General features: G+C 41.6%; 1 protein-coding gene across 1 annotated transcript in view; it reads left to right on the plus strand.

Annotated features, from left to right (window-relative positions):
- lrrcc1 (leucine rich repeat and coiled-coil centrosomal protein 1) overlaps positions 1-22,448 on the plus strand; it is a 185,088-nt gene that overhangs the window by 118,922 nt on the left and 43,718 nt on the right. The window contains exons 11-12 of the mRNA XM_048528955.2: positions 1,276-1,480; positions 5,158-5,297. Coding sequence (XP_048384912.1) covers positions 1,276-1,480; positions 5,158-5,297 — 345 coding nt within the window. The remainder of the gene's footprint in view (positions 1-1,275; positions 1,481-5,157; positions 5,298-22,448) is intronic.

Genomic DNA, 22,448 nt, shown 5'->3' on the forward strand with positions numbered 1-22,448 from the left:
TGTGTTTTATTTTAATACTTAAGCAATGATTCTATTGTGCTTTGCCACCAAAACAATAATAAATGAGCCAGCCTATTTATGGTGCATTGAGAAGAATGTTATGATGGACAAATTTGATTACATGTTAAATATTTATATTTGGACATCCAATTAATTAGTTTTAATTTTAATTCTTCTTTTGGTGTTTGTAATGTATGTGAAAAGTTTAAGTTTGCATGAATGTAATCAAGAGCAGTTAACAAAGTGTGGAGCTGGATGAACACATCAGGCCAAGCAGCATCTTAGGAGCACAAACGCTGACGTTTCGGGCCTAGACCCTTCATCAGAAAAAGCTTTTCCTGATGAAGGGTCAAGGCCCGAAACGTCAGCGTTTGTGCTCCTAAGATGCTGCTTGGCCTGATGTGTTCATCCAGCTCCACACTTTGTTATCTCAGATTCTCCAGCATCTGCAGTTCCCATTATCTCTGATCAAGAGCAGTTAAATGTTTTAAGTATCAATATTGGCATTTTCACTTTTGGTAGAATATTGAAGTTGTTATTTTTATTTAATTGAAACAATGATTTTGAATTGGTACTTTGGTCAGTCGTGCTGCTTACAAAATTGTTTTCTATTCTGCAGAGACAGCTCAGACAAGTAAGGTAATTCTTCTAATGAAGGGTCTAGGCCCGAAACGTCAGCTTTGTGCTCCTAAGATGCTGCTTGGCCTGCTGTGTTCATCCAGCTCCACACTTTGTTATCTTAGTTAATTCTCAACTTGTTCAGTATCCTAAATACAACATGCCATTATTTAACTACTGATGAACAAAGTCATTCTTGTAAAATACCTCATGACTCCAGTTCTGCACCACAGCCTGTACATTATTCCAGATGTAAGGTGAATGATGTATCAGTTCCTTAATATTCATGCATATTTTTGATCTTCCTCTTTAATTTTTGGAAAGTACCATTGAAGACTTTCTGAAGAAATGTTGACCTCAGGAAGAGATAAATTAGTTTTGTTTGTCTGAGTGGATTGCCCATTTGATTTTGTTTTTGGAAAAAGCTTTCAATACATAATATTCATTACACATGTAACTATGTAATTATCAAAATGGTAAGCATTATTTAATCATCATTTTTTGTTTAGACCCTTCAGTACAATGTGAATTATGTGATCCACTAGGCAGTACACCCACATTCGATCATTTTGGAATGTACTACTTGTTTGTGTTTAAAATATCCAATGAGTTACTTAATTTTCATTTCATTTTTCCGTTTATTAATGTAAATTCCAGGTTAAAAGAGCTGCTAATGAATGAGAAAGAAGCCAGAAACCAATCACAAGCTTATATTGCAGAGTTAAAGAAGAAAATAGGGATGCTTACAGAAGAATTAAGAAAGTCAAAGGCTATAGAAGATGATCAACGCAAGCTCCTAAAATCACATGAAGAAACAATTCTGAAGTCAGACTCACAAAGGCTGCAGCAACAAGCTATAGAGGTAATTGAATATATGTTGTAGCTGTGATTTGTAAATGTAGCTTATTAATGTATTTTTAAAGCGTCCATTTTAGAGTCATCTGAAAACTAAACAGCGTAGTCCATCCCTAAACTAACAATTTACTTCAGAATCTGATGGATCTTGTATTGGATTAATTATAGGAAGTTCAATTCCCACATGTTTTGGGAGCCTCAATGTGCTAAGATAGCATTCAATCATCTGTGGAAAAGTGTGTTTGATGACAAAGACCTTAAATCAGGTATCAAACTAATTGTCGATAGGTCAGCTGTGTTACCCATCATCCTAAGTGCTTCTGAGACAAAGGCAGTGTTCGTCAGGCACCTCAGATCCTTCAAGAAAATTGTCAGTCAGCACAACCTCCTGCAAATCCAGTGTTAGGATAAGTGATCCAATATCAATGTCCTCTCTTACACCAACATCCCCACGATTGAGATTCTGGATACTCTCGAGCAGCTGTGTTGAGCAAGTCACATCCCCCTGACCCAATACTCCCAAAGCAAATTTTCTTGTCCTAAGCTTCGCCAGGGGGTTACCAGAAGATCAGAAGAAATACTTCAAGGATGTCTTTGACATCTGCTGAAAAAATCCAATATTGTCACCACTCACAGGAGTCTCTTGCCAACGACAGCACAAACTATAGAAGTATCTGCAAAGGTGCGAACCACCTTTAGCATCTCCAATTAATGCAGATGGAGGCCAATCACACACAGCAGAAGGAGTATATAACAACCCAAGCATCCAAGCCAACCACATCATCAGACCTTACATTACAGGGTGTGTGGATTGAGCATTAGACTGTATAGTCATAGAAACAGGAATAGGCTATTCAGTACCTCAAATAAAAAACAAAAGAACTGCAGATTCTGTAAATCAGGAACAAAAACAAAGTTGCTGGAAAAGCTCAGCAGGTCTGGCAGTATCTGTGAAGGAGAAAACAGAGTTAATGTTTCAGGTATGTTCTGAGGAAGGGTCACTGGACCCGAAACATTAACTCTGTGCTCTCTTTCACAGGTGCTGCCAGACCTGCTGAGCTTTTCCAGCAACTTAGTTTTTTATTCAGTACCTCAACCCTATTCCATCATTCCTGAGATCATGGCTGATCTGTGACCTAATTCTATACACCTGTCTTCGGCCCATATCCCTTAATACCTTTGCTTCACAAAAAATTATCTATCTCAGATTTAAATCTCATGCTATTTGTGGAAGAGAGCTCCAAACCTTTACGAACTTTTGTGTGAAGACGTGCTTCCTGACATCTCTTCTGAATAATCTGGTCCTGATTTTTATACTGTAACCCCTAATTCTAGAATCTCCAACCAATGGAAATGGGGAATCTTTATTGACCCTGTCCTTTCCTGTTAATATCTGGAAAACCTCGATCAGATCACTGCTTAACCTTCTAAATTCTCGAGAAAATGGGTCTAGTGTGCATAATCTGTCCTCATAACTTAACCCCTGCAGCCCAGGTATCAGTCTTGTCAACCTGCTTATGCACCCTGAAGGCCAAAATATCCTTCCCAAGATTTGGTGTCCAGATCTGCTCACAGTGGGAGGGACCTAAACAGATTTTGTGTTGCGGCATGTTGCAACGTAATTTCTGTGTCATTACACTCTCGACTTCTAGATATAAAGACCACCATTCCATGAGCTGCCTTGATTATTTTCTGGTCTTCAGGACCAACAATTCTAGACTGGAAGAAAATTGCCCTTGTTCCCGAGGGACTGCCTAAGAAGAAGAATTGTGTTTTTGCACAATTTCCCAGGATATTATAAATTAGTTATTGTCTTTGAAGTATGAGGCATCAAAGCTTAATTGGTGCAGAACTAATTCAATTTGCACTGTAGCTTTGGGAACAGTAGATTATTTTAATGCTGTCTCATTTCTCAGTACAACATGTACAGGCAGTATTATTTATAAACATTTGCCACTTGAAATAAAAGACTTGTTTATTCTCAAATGGCAAGCTTAAAAAAAACTGGAATATTTAATTGTAATACTTGTTTTAGTCTGCTAGTGTTCTGAATTAGGAAGTTATTTTTTATTTGAAGAAATGACTAAATCCAGATGACATTCAGCTGCCTAATTTTAGAGAAAACCATAATGCAGATGTTCAGCTAAAGAAGTTGAGTTAGCATTTTTAAAATATGAACAATTGCAGTGTTTAAAGCATTAGCAATGCTAAATTACAATGTCCAAATCACCAATCGGGATCAAAAATTCTATTTCTGTACCTGATCAAGTTTTTCTGAGGATTATTTGGATGGCGGACCCTTCACATCTGACTCTGTGCAAGAATTATTGCAGGGAACAGCACAGAGCTTTTGCAGAATTCGTGCCCCTTTACATGGCACCAGCCACCACGACCAAGTAATTGTTAAGGAAATGGAATGGTCAGGTGGCTGGCTGGTGGTTTGACAGCTAAATGTGATGTAAGGAACACTGCTGAGTTGGGTGCTAACTGGCTAGGGTAGCGTGAAGAAGTTAGCCCTGGGTTTGGGTGGCAATTGAATAGGGTTGCCAAAGTTGTTGCTGAATAAGATGGCGTGGCAAAGGTCAGATGGTGCGGTAGGGTGATAGGATGATGAGAGGTAGGGTAGCTGGACTCCATCTCTATCTCAGAGTTAAAACCTTTTCTGAGGGTTCCAGATAAATTGAGCTTTTTAATTCATTCATGAGATGGGGGCATCGCTGGCTGACCAGCATTTATTGCTGTCCCTAGTTGCCCTTGAGAAGGCTGTGGTGAGCTGCTGCCTTGAACCACTGCAATCCACCTGCTGTGGGCTGACCCACAATGCCATCAGTGGGGAATTCCAGGATTCTGACCCAGGAACAGTGATACATTTCCAAGTCAAGATGGTGAGTGTCTTGAATGAGAACTTGCAGATGGGATATTTCAATGAATCTGTTATCCTGTAGGATTGACATTGATTTTCTGCTGTTATCCTTTCTGATGCCTACATCGATGCCAGGTGGTTACACTTCTTTGCATCTTCATAGCGATTTATACAACTGAGTGGCTTGCTAGGCTGTTTAGAATCTGTGGGCCTGGAGTCACATGTAGGCCTGATGAGGATGGTAGACTTGCTTTCCTGAAGGATATTAGTGAACCAGATGGGTTTTTTCTGATAATCGACAGTGGTTTCGTGGGCATCAGTAGATTCTTAATTCCAGATTTTTTTTCTGAAGACGGGTCTAGGCCTGAAACGTTAGCTTTCCTGCTGCTCTGATGCTGCGTGGCCTGCTGTGTTCATCCAGCTCCACAGCTTGTTATCTCCAGAACGTTAACTGAATTTCTGGATTAACAGTCTGGTGGTAATACTACTAGGACATGCATCTCTACACTAAGCCTTCTGATACATATCTTGGATCCTCTGTGACTATCTGAAGGTCCAAAGGAATACACTCAGTTTAAAAGACTTTACAAGATTGATTATTGATGATTGTCCTAAATCAAGACTGAGTCTGTCCTTGATGGATCATTGTTTTCCAGCACTTTTTAGCAATTCCTGGAAGTACCTCCAAAAGATATGCAAGACATTTTTTTGCCAAAGGTTCAGGGAATTTCTGTTTTTTGCCAGAATAGAAGCAGTAATGAGAATACTAGCAAACCTTTAGGGATATTCCATTCATTGTGACTTTGGTTTATTGTTCACAGATGAAACGAATTCAAGAAGCAGAGCTAAAAGCCTCTGCTGCTCAAAGAGAAGGAGAGTTACTGCAGATTTCCCTCAAACAGCAGAAAGGAAAGGTTCAAGAGCTCCAGGAGCTTCTTGCTTCCAGAGAGCAAGTGCACAGGTACAGAAAATAATGATTACAAGATTTGATACTTAAGTAGAACTTCTGTTCTTTGTTATGGAATTGGCTATATCTATGATGCTTTATGTAGATCATAATTCTGAGGAGTAAATGAATTCTAAGCCAAATTCAAAAACTTGCACGTTAATAATGTTTTTAAAAATCTTGCTTTCAGTTCAATAGTTTGTTATTATGCAGTGTTCTAATTGACAGTTTCAATTATTTAATGTTAATTTCCATCTTTTAACTCATTATTTGTTTCTAGGATATACACAATGTAGGTAAGTTGCTGCACTGTATCTTGTTATACTCTAGGGGCTTTCAGTGTCTATCACGGAGGGTTGCTCAGTAGTGCCACAACCAGTCAAATCCTGATTGCAACACTAAGCCTCTGTTAGATGATGAAGGAAAAAATAAAAGAGAAAAACCTACTTCACCTCATCCCCATCAGTCTATCTGTTTTAGATGCGTATGTCCATGATAGCATTGTAAGGGATTATCACCATATAGTGATTGCCGAGACAAAGTTCTGTCGCCAGCTGAGTCTACCCTTCATTGTGTAGTGGGACAGTACATTAAAACGAATATATTCAGAACAGATCTAACTACTGAATACTGAGCTTCCATGAAGACTCTGTAGGCAATCAACAGCTGCATAACTGCATTCATCCACAATCTCATACCCTAGCATTTCTCTCATTGTACCATCGTCATTATGTTGGTGGATTAACCATGGCTCACTGAAGAGATGGAGCAAGACGTGTAAAAACCGGAACTACGCATGCCTAAAAATGAGCTGTCAACCTTGCAAATCTACTAAAAGCATGCAATAGTCAGAATTACAAACATAGGAAATAGGAGCAGAAGTAGACCATTTGGTGCATTGATACAGAGATAGTAGGAACTGCCAATGCTTACCTATATTGCTTGTATCCTGCAAACAAATAATGAGTTCAAAAATTAAAAGATGGAAATTAAAATTACATAATTGAAACTGTCAGTTAGAACACTGCATAATAACAAACTATTGAACTTTTTCTGCAGTAGGGTCCCGACCAGAAACACCAAGCTTTCCTGCTCCTCTGATGCTGCTTGGCCTGCTGTGTTCATCCAGTTTCATACCGTCTTATCTCATTTGGTGCATTGAGCCTGCTCTGTCATTCAATTAAATCATGGATTATATATCTCAACACCATTTTCCTGCACTATGCCAATGTTTCTTCATATTTTTAAGATCTAGAAATTTACCGATATTGATGTTGAATGTATTTTGTGACTGAACCACCACATCCCACAATCAGATCCAAGACTTGCCCTGTCTAGTTGTGAAGGATGGGCAGAAAATTAAACAACTAACTGGAGGAGGATGCTCCACTAATATCCTACACCCAACAGTGGGGGAGCTCAGCATATCAGTACACACACGAGAATGAGCCATTTGTAGCCATCTTCGGTCAGAAGAGTAGAGTGGATGATTTGTCTTGACCTTCTCCTAAATGCCCCTTATCATACATACTAGTTTTCAGGAATTCACTTCATATACAAAGAATTGGCTGAAACCATTTGAAACTCCGAAGACTATGGGTTTTCACAATATTACAGCAATAGGACTGAAAGCTTGTGCTCATTGCTAAGCACACCCGTAGCCAAGCTGTCTAAGTACAGATTATTACAAAAGTTTACGAGGCGGGGAAATAAACTCACCCCTTTGTAAACCCTTCTTGGTTGTTTGCAAAAAATATGTTTTATTCATTTTTTGCACGCGGCTTGGAAGAAAATGATAGGGCCAATTACCAAAGAAAGGAATTTTATTGTCTACTACCATTGAGGAAAGATGACAAAACTGATATCAATGCACACAAAGTCTGGTAATAAGTTTTAGAAAAATACTGTGGATTACAGACAGGGAGAAATGACACTAAGCTTTTATGCATTTTTATGCTTTGGATTGTAAACCTAAGATTATGATTTACTAACTGTATCCACAGCAATAGGAGAATCTTCGGATATCTTTGAGTTTATTCTAAATGGTTGCTTTTCTAAATTACTACCTCCACTGGACACCTTTTTCCAGAAGGATGAGAAAAACAGGAAGAATTCCAGCTGTTGATGTCACAAATTAATTTTCTTCTGTCTGTGCTATTTCTCGAGCAGCTATTTCAATATAGTACAGTGTGTATTGGAGTCTGACTACTGTCAGATCTGAGGCTTTATTTTCCTGTGTGTAACATTCACACACATGAACTAATCAGGTGATGCAAAATCTTGGCACTAACTCAATTGCCCACTTTCAATGTTTTTGAAGTGGTAATTTTAGTGCAGACAGTTTAATTTATTTCAAATGGGTCGATTTATGCTTTATCTGTGGTCAAGTGACTATTACCATTGTAGCTGTATCTGGTTATGCAAGGTGACTTGTACCTGACCACACTAAGCAGTTCATGCCTGCTTACAAGATGGCAGACAGGAGCTAAGCAAAACTAAGCAGTCTGCTCACAGTGAAATGCTTTCACAGAACTGCTAGAACATCACTAAAAGAACGCTGTATGTTCCGGTCTGAGACAGTTCTGATAAAACAATGCCTTAGGACAGATAAATGACCAATTCCAATATTGCTAATGAAAGGATGATTGTCCCAATAAATTAATAACATCAGATGCTAGATTAAGTCCTGAAGAAGCTGTAAGGATAGCAGCTAAAGTTATTTCATAGTAAATAGTTGTCTCTTTGAAAGCTATCTGCAATATTGAATAGTTTCTAGCTCAAAATGTTCTAATCATAGAAGTCGGTTTCATTAGACAAACCAGAATATAATACAAGCCTTGAAAAACATTTAGGCCTTGGTGTGAAGGTTAACTAGCCTTAGGAGACACCTTCTCATATGCCCTGAACAAACTGGATTACTCACAACCCATAAATTACAAAATGCTGACTGCAGAAGTTTTCGTATAACGTCACACTTATAATTAACTTTATCACAGAAGTTAACCTAATAGCAATTAGTTAAAACTAATTAATTTTTTTTTATTTTTACACTATGTAATTGGGATAGTGAAAAAAATAAAAGGGGTAACTGAATGTGATAAATGATAGCACCAAAATACAATGAGTAAAAGAATTTGAGGTGTCCTTACAGATAAACAAGCCTGAGAAAGACCTGAAGGAGTATAGCCATTAAACTTGTGGAATGCGAATGAATAGTGCGTAGAAAGATCCCAAGGCCTAGAGATTGCAATGTCCAGCTAACACCTTAACATCATGGAACCTGGGGCAGTCCATAGGAATGCCCTTCATCGTTTAGGTAACCCACTGGATTGGGTGTTTTGGATTAAGAGGAAGGACAGTGAATACATTGCATTTGATTATTGTAACTAAAAATGCTATACTTCTTTGTAATGGAGAGGGTGTGTCATTGATCTATCTTCTGAAGCCAGATTTGGGGAAGATCCTTTTGGCCCACTCCCTGCATAAACTGGTTTCTACTTGAATAAACATCTTCCACTTGCCTGCTTCCCGCCTGCCTCCTAAGCCTTTGTCCGTGGACGGGAAAAACACTCCTACACCATTTTGGGTCTATTTTACTTACTCTTTATAGAACATAGAACTTAGTACAGTACAGCACAGAACAGGCCCTTCAGCCCACAATGTTGTGCCGACCATTGATCCTCATGTATGCACCCTCAAATTTCTGTGACCATATGCATGTCCAGCAGTCTCTTAAATGACCCCAATGACCTTGCTTCCACAACTGCTGCTGACAACGCATTCCATGCTCTCACAACTCTCTGTGTAAAGAACCCGCCTCTGACATCCCCTCTATACTTTCCTCCAACTAGCTTAAAATTATGACCCCTCGTGATAGCCATTTCTGCCCTGGGAAATAGTCTCTGGCTATCAACTCTATCTATGCCTCTCAATATCTTGTATACCTCAATTAGGTCCCCTCTCCTCCTCCTTTTCTCCAATGAAAAGAGACCGAGCTCAGTCAACCTCTCTTCATAAGATAAGCCCTCCAGTCCAGGCAGCATCCTGGTAAACCTCCTCTGAACCCTCTCCAAAGCATCCACATCTTTCCTATAATAGGGTGACCAGAACTGGACGCAGTATTCCAAGTGCGGTCTAACCAAAGTTTTATAGAGCTGCAACAAGATCTCATGACTCTTAAACTCAATCCCCCTGTTAATGAAAGCCAAAACACCATATGCTTTTGTAACAACCCTGTCCACTTGGGTGGCCATTTTAAGGGATCTATGTATCTGCACACCAAGATCCCTCTGTTCCTCCACACTGTCAAGAATCCTATCCTTAATCCTGTACTCAGCTTTCAAATTTGACCTTCCAAAATGCATCACCTCGCATTTATCCAGGTTGAACTCCATCTACCACCTCTCAGCTCATCTCTGCATCCTGTCAATGTCCCGCTGCAGTCTACAACAGTCCTCTATACTGTCAACGACACCTCCAACCTTTGTGTCGTCTGCAAACTTGCTGACCCATCCTTCAATCCCCTCATCCAAGTCATTAATAAGAATTACAAACAGTAGAGGCCCAAGGACAGAGCCCTGTGGAACCCCACTCACCACTGACTTCCAGGCAGAATATTTTCCTTCTACTACCACTCGCTGTCTTCTGTTGGCCAGCCAATTCTGTATCCAGACAGCTAAGTTCCCCTGTATCCCATTCCTCCTGACCTTCTGAATGAGCCTACCATGGGGAACCTTATCAAATGCCTTACTGAAGTCCATATACACCACATCCACAGCTCGACCCTCATCAACTTTTCTAGTCACATCCTCAAAGAACTCGATAAGGTTTGAGGCATGACCTGCCCCTCACAAAGCCGTGTTGACTGCATTTGATCAAGCCATGCTCTTCCAGATGGTCATAAATCCTATCCCTCAGAATCCTTTCTAACACCTTGCAGATGACAGACGTGAGACTTACTGGTCTGTAATTGCCGGGGATTTCTCTATTTCCTTTCTTGAAGAGAGGAATTACATTTGCCTCTCTCCAGTCCTCAGGTACGACTCCAGTGGAGAGCGAGGATGCAAAGATCCTTGCAAGTGGCGAAGCAATTGCATTGCTTGCTTCCCAAAGCAGCCGAGGACAAATCTGGTCCGGGCCTGGTGACTTGTCAATCTTAATGTGACAAAATTTTCAGCACATCAGCTTCCTCTATCTATCCATTCCAGCATGCACACCTGCTCTTCAGAGGTTTCATTCACTACAAAGTTCGTTTCTTTCATAAAGACAGAAGCAAAAAACTCATTTAGGGCTTCCCCTACCTCCTCAGACTCCACACACAAGTTCCCTATGCTATCCCTGATCGGCCCTACTCTTTCTTTGACCATTCTCTTATTCCTCACATAGGTGTAAAATGCCTTTGTGTTTTCCCTAATTTGTTCTGCCAAGCCTTTCTCGTGCCCCCTCCTGGCTCTCCTCAGACCATTTTTGAACTCCTTCCTTGCCTGCGTGTAATCCTCTCTAGCTGAACTTGACCCTAGCTTCCTCCACCTTATGTAAGCTACCTTCTTCCTTTTCACAAGAAGCTCCACCGCTCTCATCATCCAAGGTTCCTTTATCTTACCCCTTCTTGCCTGTCTCAGAGGGACATATTTACTCATCACTCGCAACCACTGTTCCTTAAACAGTCTCCACATGTCTATAGTTCCCTTACCATGATGAATGATCTTTATGAAGAGATTTTTTGTTACCAATACCAAGATAGCCACTTGTGTTCATGCAGATTGGATTGTCACATCACACAGTTGCAGCAAAGCCTTTAGCCACCCTGGCTGTCCTGCTGGCTGCTGACCCTCATCTCATTGCAAACCGTCACTGTCTCCTTGCTGCAGGCAATTGCCACTTTTCCATTTTGCTGGCTGTTACCCACTTTATCACATTGCTCAGGGAGTGGAGCAAAGATAAGGCAACAAGTGAGGACTCTTTTTGAACGTGCCCCTAGGTCAACACTTTTGTTTCTATTCATTTCAGGGTCACCCTTGTATGGATTTTTTTCAGCAGAGTGCTGAAAGCTTAATAAATTAATTGACAAGTCAATTCTACCATATTCAAATGCTCAATGATTTCTGTGAGGCAACTCGGAAGTTTGACTACAAAGCTGTGTTTTTGTTCAGTTGCAATGCCACCTAGCGATGGTATTGGTAATAAATGCAATCTTTAATGAGCACGTTAGTTAATAAACAGTCCTGGGTACAGCAGTGAGGTGGTGGAATTTTAAATTAAATATTCCATATTTACCACTATCCTAATAAGATTCAACATTGCCTTCACCCAACAGTCTGCAAAATTGTGCAGCTACGTCTTATCTGCATAAAGTAGGGAAGATCTAACCTGACTAATTGCCATCCCATCAGTCTGCTGTCAATTATCGGAAAAGTGCAAGGTATCATCAGCAGCTTTATCACTTGCACAGCAATAATCTACCTGCTCACTGATGCTCAGTTAGAATTCTGCCAGGCCACTTATTAATGTAACTGAGTGGTGTGAAGGACCCCGAGCATAACTGGACTTGAAGGGCATGGGGGGGGATCTACACTAGTTAGAATCATACTTAATACAAAGGAAGATGTTTGATGAAATAGAGTCATACAGGATGAAAACAGACCCCTCGGTCCAACTCATCCATGCTGAACAAGTTTCTCAATCTAAACTAGTCCCATTTGCCTGTGTTTGGCCCATATCTCTCTAAACCTTGAAACTCAACAGGTATGGTAACATCTACCGATGTTGATTCTTCATAGTTCTTACCAATCTGTCAACATCTATGTTAAGATGAGTGCCACAGAATTTATGAAGTTCATCACAAGAAGTACAAAAAAATGATTGCACACCATAAAGGCTCTGACTCAGTTGGTTCGTGTCGGAACATGAGCTTGTGACTTCTGGCTGACTAGGTTCTATGCCTCTTGTACAGTTCCATTCTGTCTTCCATTTTGTGCATCTAAGCATTATGATCTTGCTAACCACTATCATTGTGAAGAACTTTTCTAATCAACCTGCTCAGAGACATTGTTACACACCTTTGAAGCAGGTGAAACTTGAGCCTGGGCCTCTTGGTCCAGGGAAGGAACACTACTACTGTGCCACAAGGGGGCTCCACAGAGCACTTTTACAACCCCCTTGCATGATTAGTAACATTTTGAATTCTAATTGACTCACCATCACATAAAACAGCACATGATCAAATTTGGATTGACTAGGTAATTCATGCCAAAGTTATAATTTGTTTCTCAAGTTTCTTATTAACACTTCCTACCATCACCTGACTGGCTGTTTAACATGTAAATTACTTTGAAAGTGCAATACCAATTTTTACAGTTTTATCTTAGTTCACCAGAGAGATGGGGGTTTTCATGGTTTGCAAGAATTGTCATTATACCAAAATTAAAATACAGGGTGCTCAAAATCTGAGATAAAATCACAGTGCTAGATGAGTACCATAGATGAGAGGCGAAGCAGTAGAGAGGGGGTATTATACTATACCGGCAATCCAGAACCTCAGGCTAATGTTCTGAGGACATGGGTTCAAGTCCCACCATCACAGATGGTGACATTTGATTTCAGTTTTAAAAAAAACTGGAATAAAATGCGAATCTAATGATGTACCCCTTCAATGGTCACAACTCTTCTGGTTTACCCATCTTCTTCTTTAGGGAAGAAAATGTGTCATCTTTACATGGTCTGGTCTACATGAGACCCCAGACACAATACCTTCTAATGCAAATACTACCAGGTGATTGACTGGGTAGGGTGAGTACTGAACTCACTATCTCCCCACCCACTCTTGAGCTGATCCCCTATAATTAAAATGGCAATTAAATACGATAAAATAAGACAAGCAACTGTGTAATAATGGATGTGTCTGTTTATGTTTCCAGTACAGTGTCATTATAATACTGCTAATGGCTTTGTTGAGAGAATTATCTTCTCCTGCTTTAATTTCATGCTCTAATATGTTCTGTTTTATTAATTCCACTTCTTTCAGAATAATATTGAAACATTTTTATGTTGCATTATGTATGATATTCTCAAACTTCATACAGCTTTTCTCAACAATTGCTGCAGTTTCTAATTTGGAAAGATGTGCCTTAAGTAGGACAGTGAATATTTATGGGCAAGTGTTTGATTGGATTTTGCTGTTTGCTTTACTTGACCATAAAGAGCAATAGCTGTAATAGTAAATAGCAGTAACTTCTTAACTAATTTCATTACTCTGATCATCATTTATCAACTGTGCTGTAAATACAAGCTAGATAATATTAATGACCTTCGTGTTGAATGAAAATGATTTAAGGAATAACCACTAAAGCATCTTGTCCTTTAATGAAGTGTATCAAAACAAAATGTCATATTTTTGTCCACTCATTAATTTTTCAGTTACATTTTCATTTATTTTTGTCAATCTCATGTTTCCTGTTGTGAGACTATCAGAGATCTTTTGTGATTTAGCTTGCAGTTATTTCCTGACCTTTCCCTCTACTATAGTGAAGAGTGATGTGGAGGTACCGGTGTTGGACTGAGGTGGACAAGGTCAGAAATTACATGATGCCAGGTTGTAGTCCAACAGATTTATTTGACAGCACTAGCTTTCAGAGTCTTAGTCTGCCTTCAGGTATTAGTGAGAGAGGTAGTATCGGATGCAGAATTATCAGTAAACGATCAAACGATTAACGAGGATGTACTAAACAAAGGTAAGATGGCGTTAAATCCTTAATCAGCTAGAAGGTTTTAATTGAATATTATGTGAATGTACATCACCAAGTTCCTTTCAAGTCACTGCCCTGAGAGGACTAAAAGTTTTATCAGTGTAAAGAGGAGGTGACATTTTAGGTCAGACAATGCATGTTAGGTGTGAGATTTTGATTAGAAACTGTTTGTGTTTTAGTTTGGAGTCAGATTAGTTGTATTTAAAAGTAGGAATTTATAAAATGCAATTATTAACTATCTATAAATGTGTTTTTTGAACAAAATAAACTGTACCTGCAAATACAAGTTCAGCCCGTGTGCGCGAGTGTGTGTGTGCGTGCGCGAGAGAGGGTGAGTGAGGTGCAGTCACCTGTAGTGCAACACGAGCCCAAGATCCTGGCTGAGGCCATCCTCATAGATACTGAACTTGGCTATCACCCTCTGCTTGGCAACTCTATGTAGTTGTGTATCCTGAAGTTCATCTTGGAGAATGTTTACCTGAAGATCTGAGGCTGAATGTCCTTGACTGCTGAAGTGTTCCCCCACTGCGAGGGAACATCCTTGCCTGGTGATTGTGTGTGGTGTCCATTCATCCGTTGTCATGGTGTCTGCATGGTTTCACCAATATACCATGTCTTGGAGCATCCTTGCCTACAGCTTATGAGATAGATAACATTGGCCAAGTCACGTGAGTATCTGCCATGCATGTGGTGGGTAGTGTTTCCATGTGTGATGGTAGTGTCTATGTTGAAGATCTGACATGCCTTGGAGAAGTTGCCATGACAGGGTTGCATAGTGTTGTGATATATGTTGTCCTGAAAGCTGGGTAGTTTGCTGTGAACAATGGTCTGTTTAAGGCCTTGCAGAAGGCAAGAAGTGGAGGTGTGAGGAAGATCTTGGCGAGATGCTCGTCGTCATTGATAATGTGTTGAAGGCTGTGAAGAACATGGCGTAGTTTCTCCACTCCTGGGATGTACTTGACGACAAAGGGAACCCTATCGGATTTATCCTGTGTCTGTCTTCTGAGGAAGTCATTACGGTTTTTTTGCTGTGGTATGTTGAAACTGGCAGTCGATGAGTTGAGCATTGTATCCTGTTCATAGGAAAGTGTCTTCCAACACCTTCAGGTGTCCGTCTCGTTCCCCCTCATCCAAACAGATTATTTGTATGCATAGGACTTGTCCATAGGGGATGACTGTTTTACTTTGTTTCGGGTAAAAGCTAGAGAATTGCAGCATCATGAAGTTATCCATGGGCTTGCATTCGAGTGATGTCCTGGGTGTCCATCCCTGATAGAGATGTGTCTATCCAAGAATGAGACTAATTCTAAAGAATAGTCCATGGTAAGTCTGATGGTGGGAAGAAACTTGCTGATATCGCTATGTAGTTGTTCTAGTGATTCCTCACCATAAGTCCAAAGGAAGAAAATGTTGTCAATGTACCTGGTATATTGGCATTGGTCAGAGGCCCTGTGCAGCAAAGAAGTCTTGTTTGAGCCTGTGCATGAAAATGTTGGCATACTGGGGAGAAAAATTGGCCCACACGGCTGTTCTGGGTGTCTGGCTGAAGAACTGGTTGTCAAAGATGAAGTGGATGAGTTTTAGGATGGCATCTGAAAATTGGCACTTGTTGGTATGGAGTACTGATGCTGTTGTGGTGACCCTGTTGTCATGGGGGATGTTTGTGTAGAGTGCCACATGCCCATTGTGAATGTTCCTGATTTGACCAGTCTGTGGGTGCTGAGCTTCTGTAAGAAATCTGTCGTGTTGTGACAGAAGCTGTACAATGGGTTTTAAGATGCCCACGATATAGCCAGAGAGGTGTCACACAGGGTCCCATTGCCTGAGACGATGGGATGTCCAGGTGTGTTGGGTTTGTATATCTTTGAAAGGCAGTAGAAGTACCCTATGTGCGAAGTGCGTAGGGTACTCTGAAGGATTGGATCAAATGTCTTGACCAGTCTGTTTGGTTGACGGGTGTGTTCTTTGATCGAATTGGTAGGTAGTCGTCTGTAGTGTGCCTGGTTGTTCAGCTGACAGCACACGTCCTTGTAGTAGACCGTTTTATTCTGTATGATAGCTTCTCCTTTGTCTGCTGGTTTGATAGCAATGTTGCGATGGACCCTGAGAGCACAGATGGCTATGCGTTGTGCCTGGGTGACGTTTTGCACTACCTTGTGAGTGCAGCTGATAAATCTGGCATTCACACGTTCTCTGATGGCTTGATGTACCTGTTAAGCCCCGCGCAACGGCCCTCCTGAGGGGTCCAATTCAACGACTCCTTTGTCCGCTCCCTGTTGGATTGCTTTGTCAACTGATCCAGTTCATTAGATGTCTTATTGGGCTCGCTGCTGACATCTTGGAAGAATTCCTGGAGTCTCATTTGTGTGAAGAATTCTGGTGTGTCTGCCACGAAACCAAAGAGATCCATTTTGGTGGCTGTGCAGAAATCGAGTCCTCGGCTGAGATCTTCGATCTCGTCTGGTTGAAGGGTGTGGCCATGTAAGTTGTTGATTGATTTTCCGATGGTGGTATCAGGGAGACTTGGCAATTACTGATGGTGATGCCAAGTTTCTCCAGTTTCATGTTCTTGGTGTGCATGTAGGTGGTGTATTTACAATGCCTCGTCTGTTTGGCAGTGTCTCGTAACAGTGATGGTGCTTCTTTTGATCCTCACTCTGGTCCTAGCAATTTTACTGTTCACTGTAACATACATACCAAGGGTTTTGCTCCTGAGGTGGGCAAACCAAGTCAGGTGTAAAAATGGAGTCAGCCTTTCTGCCCTGTGTAGGCTTTTATTCCCACTTGGCCTGGTCCATCAGGTTTACTCAGGATATCAACAATCTAAGGCAATTCTAACCAAGGAATTCATCCAATGTTCTTTGCTAAAGCAAAGTACACTATGAATACTGCAGAAATCTTATCTGTATAATGTTTACAATCACAAGTGAAGCTTTTTACGTGGACCTTTTCCAGTGATCAGACCAGAACAGGTGATCAGCCTGCTCCATCTCCACTTGCAGCCATTGATCAAATAACCTCTTCCCTAAGCTAGCTAATTTTGCTGTGAGGCAAGGATTTTTATATTCTTTCCACATAAAGAAGCTGTACGCCCAAACTCTTGATACTGCCCAGTCTCCAACAAATGCTCATTGACTGCTTGTAAATACTACAAGTATGTCATGTTTTCTACATTCATGTGATCAATTACCGCATGAGGATCTACACGTGTCTCCACATTTGTTTTTTGACACTTATATGTCATCTAATTAACCTTATGATATTTACACAGCACAGTTCTATGACAATCACACATTCAGTTGGCAATGTCTATATTATCGCATTTAATTCATTGTGTCCATTTTAAACCAAACATAATCTTTTCCAAAGTTACCGGGACAGTTCACTCCATTATTGCTGAGTTACAATGCTTGATGTAAACAAACATGCATATTCCTTCACCAAAACACAGAAACACCCTTAAATCTGGTGGCCTTGCCAATCATTAGGTCATTACTCAACTTCAGACAGTTTCTTCTCATTCATTTAACTTCATTTTGACTGACCCAGCAAATTCTAGTTAATATGTACACTGTGAACAGATTGGAAGTGGCTCTGTACTGCTGACTCTCGACTCTGGCCCTTCATGCCAATTTTGTGCCCTATACCTGCCCCCAGGACCCCTCATATCCTCCATTCTGACGCATGACTTGCCATCTCACGCCCACACAACTTCCATCTACCACCATGCTGCAACATATGCCTAGTCATGCCAAGATGCTTGCCACATACCTACCACCTTTTGCTTTGTACCTTCCATACTAACTCATAATGTGCACCATGGGCAGATTACAGAAGCCACATTAAGTTAGGGTGGGGGGAATAAAATAAGATTCTACATATCAATTATAGCCTTCATTATATTTATTTTTTAAAAACCCTCCCATTTTCAAAAGTCCGTTAAGAATTTTGAACTGGTTTTGACTGGGATTTTGTTTTGAGCAGGAGGCTGTGTGCTCGGAAGCTACTGACCTGAAGGCTGCATTTTACTCTCTAGTTTTATCTTCAGTTAGAAAATTGTTGAATGTCTGAGAAAGAATTCCAGCTTATAAGTGTATGGGATGGGCCGAAGGACTAAAAGGTAATGATGATGTTCGACAGATGCATGAGAAAGTAGATTGTTTGGGATGGGAAAATAGTCTGAGGAAGTTTAGGATGCTACCTGACACCTGTATGACCTTGAATGAGTCCTGTGAACATTTCTTTATGGGCCAAAGAGGGCACCTCCAGCTTGCTTTTGCTGTAACTGTATTTTCTATACTGGCCAGCAGTTTTATCTCTTGTATTTGCTGTTTTCTGTGCTGGTTGTTTGCTACACTGTATATAAAAGAGAGAGAGAGAGTTTTGCTCCAAATCGCTGGACTTCACCTTGGCTCGGGATCATGAACGGTGCCAGGAATGAACTTAAGCCTCCAGACTGGCCATCGATCGGGGATCTCAAAGGGCAGAGGGGCACTTTTTCCTTTTCTTTTCCATATATTAATACCACTATAATCATTTGCTATTACTTAATGAACATTCATATTTAAGCAAATTGTTATAAAACAAGCCTGGTGTTAGTTATATTTACCTAAATCTGAAAAAGAAATGCTTGGATACATGCTGTGATCCATGACAATAAGAAATGTGTGAATATTCCTCAAAGCCTGCTGGAAACTATTTACAGTGACCTGTGACTTTAGAATTCAAACAAGATACAATCCCATGTGCCTGTAGTAGAATGCTTTGCTCAAGGATTCTATAAAACTTTTTGTTGAAACCATATTCAACTGGCCAATTACAACTTCTTGTATGTTTTTATTTCTTTTCAATTTATCTTGTAACTGAATTTGTCTGTCTACCTGTCTGTCCGAGAGTGGGGTTTGCAATCAAAGATCAGGTTTAAATTGTAGACTTTAATTATATTTTGTTGTTTAGCTTTGCTCTGTTAAAGTTACACGTTCAATAATAAACTGAATTTCTATTTAAGTAATCATTTAGTGTCTGATATTTGTTATACATCAAGACTGGTTAGGAACAATTGGACAATTTTGAGGCTGTGTGACAATTGTAATTCCACTGTGTTACAAATTTAGTGATAATTTAGTTTGGCTTGCTATCCCTACCTTGCTATCATAAGAAGTTTATAAATATGCCAGTACCTTAGCAGTAGATAGCCTTCTACTCCTGATAGAAATGTATTCTGATAAAGGATGAATGCCTGAAATGTCCATCAGTCAGCTCTCACCACAGCAAAAGCAAACTACTCCACAATTTGAAATCTGAGACAATAAAATCAATGCTCAGCAGGTCAGCTATTATCTGTGGAGAGTGAAATGGCACAATGGCCTCTTCATGAAGCGGGAAAAAAATTAACTAGTGAAAGATTTTAACCTGCGCCTCTATTCCAGCTTCACAGAGAGTGGGAAAGGACAAAAGAGAAGGTCTGCAGTATGGTGGAATGTGTTAAATGACAAAAAGAATGATAGTAGAAAGTAAAAGGATGTGCTCATGGGACGAATGCCAAAGCAAAAATTGGATCTGGAGTAAATGACAGCACCAGAATTATCACTAACAGCAGCCTTCTGAAAAATGGGGGCAGTATTACTATTTGTCATTGTTGAACTCAATACTGTAAAGTGCTCACCATACTTGAAAAATGAACTGCTGCTCCTCCAGCTTATGATCAACCCCACTGGATGATATAGAGAGATTGAAAAGAGAATAAAACTGGCAGGTGACTGGAGATCCAAGGTTATGTTTGTGAATTGAATTGTACTCTTCTACAAAATGGTCACAAAATCTGCCTTTGACCTCCTCGAGTGTACAGGACACTGCATTGTAAACAGTGAATACATGACAGTAAATTGATTGAAGTACAAGTAAGTCATAGTTTTACTGAAACAAAATGCCTGGGGCCTTGGAGAGTAGGACGGGTGGGGTAAACATACAAGTATTTCAATTCCTGTACTGCAAGGGAAAGAAAGGGAATGTTGGGTGTGAACCAGGGTATCGTAGAAGGGACAGTCCATATAAAGTACTGGAAGGAAAAGGAAAAAACGGTGGTGAAAATGATAGAGTCAAAGATGAGAACATGGAAAACTGTATTGTGACAATGGAGAGAATAAATGGGATAAGAGCAGAAGTTTGGAAAATGGAACTGCTGAGCTTAAGGGACCTGTGTAACATTGTTGCGGGGAGTGGGGGGCAGTGGATTCTGAGGTTTAGAACAAAGGAGGCTTATCAGAAGCACTGGCAAGGAATGTGGCATCATGAGAAAAATGCAATAGAGATGGAATATAGTAGTAACCAGAAGTGAAAAAGGAAGGAAGTATAGTTAAAGTAACTCTGAGAGTAGGGCTAGCCTTCCTGCAGAAATATAGACTGATGCAATGGAAGAGAGAGAGAGAGAGAGGTGAAGGGTGGAAACTGTGGGCAAAGTTGACTATCAAGTTTTGAGAAGACTTGTAGCTCAGGTTGAGGTTCTGGATGTGAGTTTGCTCGCTGAGCTGGAAGGCTAGTTTTCAGGCATTTCGTCACTTTTTTTTATTTGAAAAAATATACTTTATTCATAAGATGTACAAAAAAATAAAACATTTATACACCTACCCAGTCATGCAAGCCACCCAGGGGGCATGTACACCAACTAAAGGAAAACAAAACAAAGAAGAAAAACAAAGCAAAGAAAATACCCCGGCATTCATCACCCCGCACAGTCCCCATTGGCCCCCTGATCAGTTGGGGAAGGCGCCAGCTGGGCCCAGTTACCAGATAGGGCCCTTTTTTCTATTCTGGACGAGGGGGTTCATACGGTGGTCTTTCCCCACCGCGCCTTGGCGGCGGATGCCCCAAGCTTTAGCGCATCCCTCAGCACGTAGTCCTGGACCTTGGAGCGTGCCGGTCTGCAACACTCGGTCGGGTTCAGTTCTTTCAGCTGGCAGACCAAAGAGCGTCTTTCACCGCATTGATGGTCCTCCAGGCGCAGTTGATGTTGGTCTCTGTGTGCATCCCGGGAAACAGCCCACAGAGCACGGAGTCCCACGTCACGGAGCTGCTCAGGACAAACCTCGACAAATACCACTGCATCCCCTTGCAGACCTCCTGCGCATAGGCACACTCCAGAAGGAGGTGATCGACAGTCTCGTCCCCAGCGCAACCGCCTCGAGGGCAGCGTGCAGTGGCGCAGAGATTCCAGGCATGCATAAAGGATCTCACTGGCAGAGCCCCTCTCACCTCCGGCCAAGCAATGTCCTTGTGCTTGTTTGAAAGTTCTGGCGATGAGGCATTCTGCCAGACGACTTTGGCAGTCTGCGTGGGGAACCACACGACGGGATCCACCCTCTCCTTTTCCCGAAGGGTCTCGAGGATACTACGTGCTGACCACTGCCTGACTGCCTTGTGGTCAAAGGTGTTTCTTTTCAAAAAATTTCTCCACGAAGGACAGGTGGTACGGGACGGTTCCGCGGCAACGAGGCCAGACCCATCCTTTGCAACATCGGGGACAGGTAGAACCTCAGTAACTAGCGACACTTGGTGTTTGCGTACTGAGGATCTATGCACACCTTGATGCAGCCGCACACAAAGGTAGCCGTCAGGGTGAGGGTGGCGTTCGGTACGCCCTTTTCCCCCATTTTCCAGGTCTTTGTACATGGTGTCCCTGCGGACCCGGTCCATCCTTGACCCCCAAATGAAGTGGAAGATAGCCCGGGTCACCGCAGCGGTGCAGGTCCAGGGAATAGGCCAGGCCTGCGCCACATACAACAGTACCGAAAGTCCCTCGCACCTGACAACCAGGTTCTTACCCGCGATGGTGAGGGACCGGAGCGTCCACCTGCCCAGCTTCTGCTTCAATTTGGTGATACGCTCCTCCCAAGTCTTAGTGCACGCCCCAGCTCCACCAAACCAAACACCTAGCACCTTCAGGTAGTCTGTCCTGACGGTGAAGGGGATGAAGGAGCGGTCGTCCCAGTTCCCGAAGAACATGACCTCGCTCTTACCCCTATTGACTTTGGCACCCGAGGCCAGTTCAAACTGGCCGCAGATGTCCAACAGCCTACTCACTGACCGACGATCGGTGCAGAAGACGGCGACATCGTCCATGTACAGGGAGGTCTTGACCTGAAAGCCTCCACTGCCTGGGATAGTCACGCCCTTCAGGCTCACATCCTTCCTGATGGATGCGGTGAAGGGCTCCACACAGCACACGAACAAGGCAGGAGAGAGTGGGCAGCCCTGCCTGACTCCAGATCTGACGGGAAAACTGTCCGATTCCCACCCATTGATCAAGACTGCGCTAACGATGTTGGTGTAGAGCAGCCAAATCCAATTGCAGATGCCCTCCCTGAACCCCAATATGGAGAGGACGTCCCTCATGTAAGCATGAGAGACACTGTCGAAGGCCTGC

This window comes from Stegostoma tigrinum, chromosome 5 (assembly GCF_030684315.1).
Source record: "Stegostoma tigrinum isolate sSteTig4 chromosome 5, sSteTig4.hap1, whole genome shotgun sequence".
Taxonomy (NCBI): domain Eukaryota; kingdom Metazoa; phylum Chordata; class Chondrichthyes; order Orectolobiformes; family Stegostomatidae; genus Stegostoma; species Stegostoma tigrinum.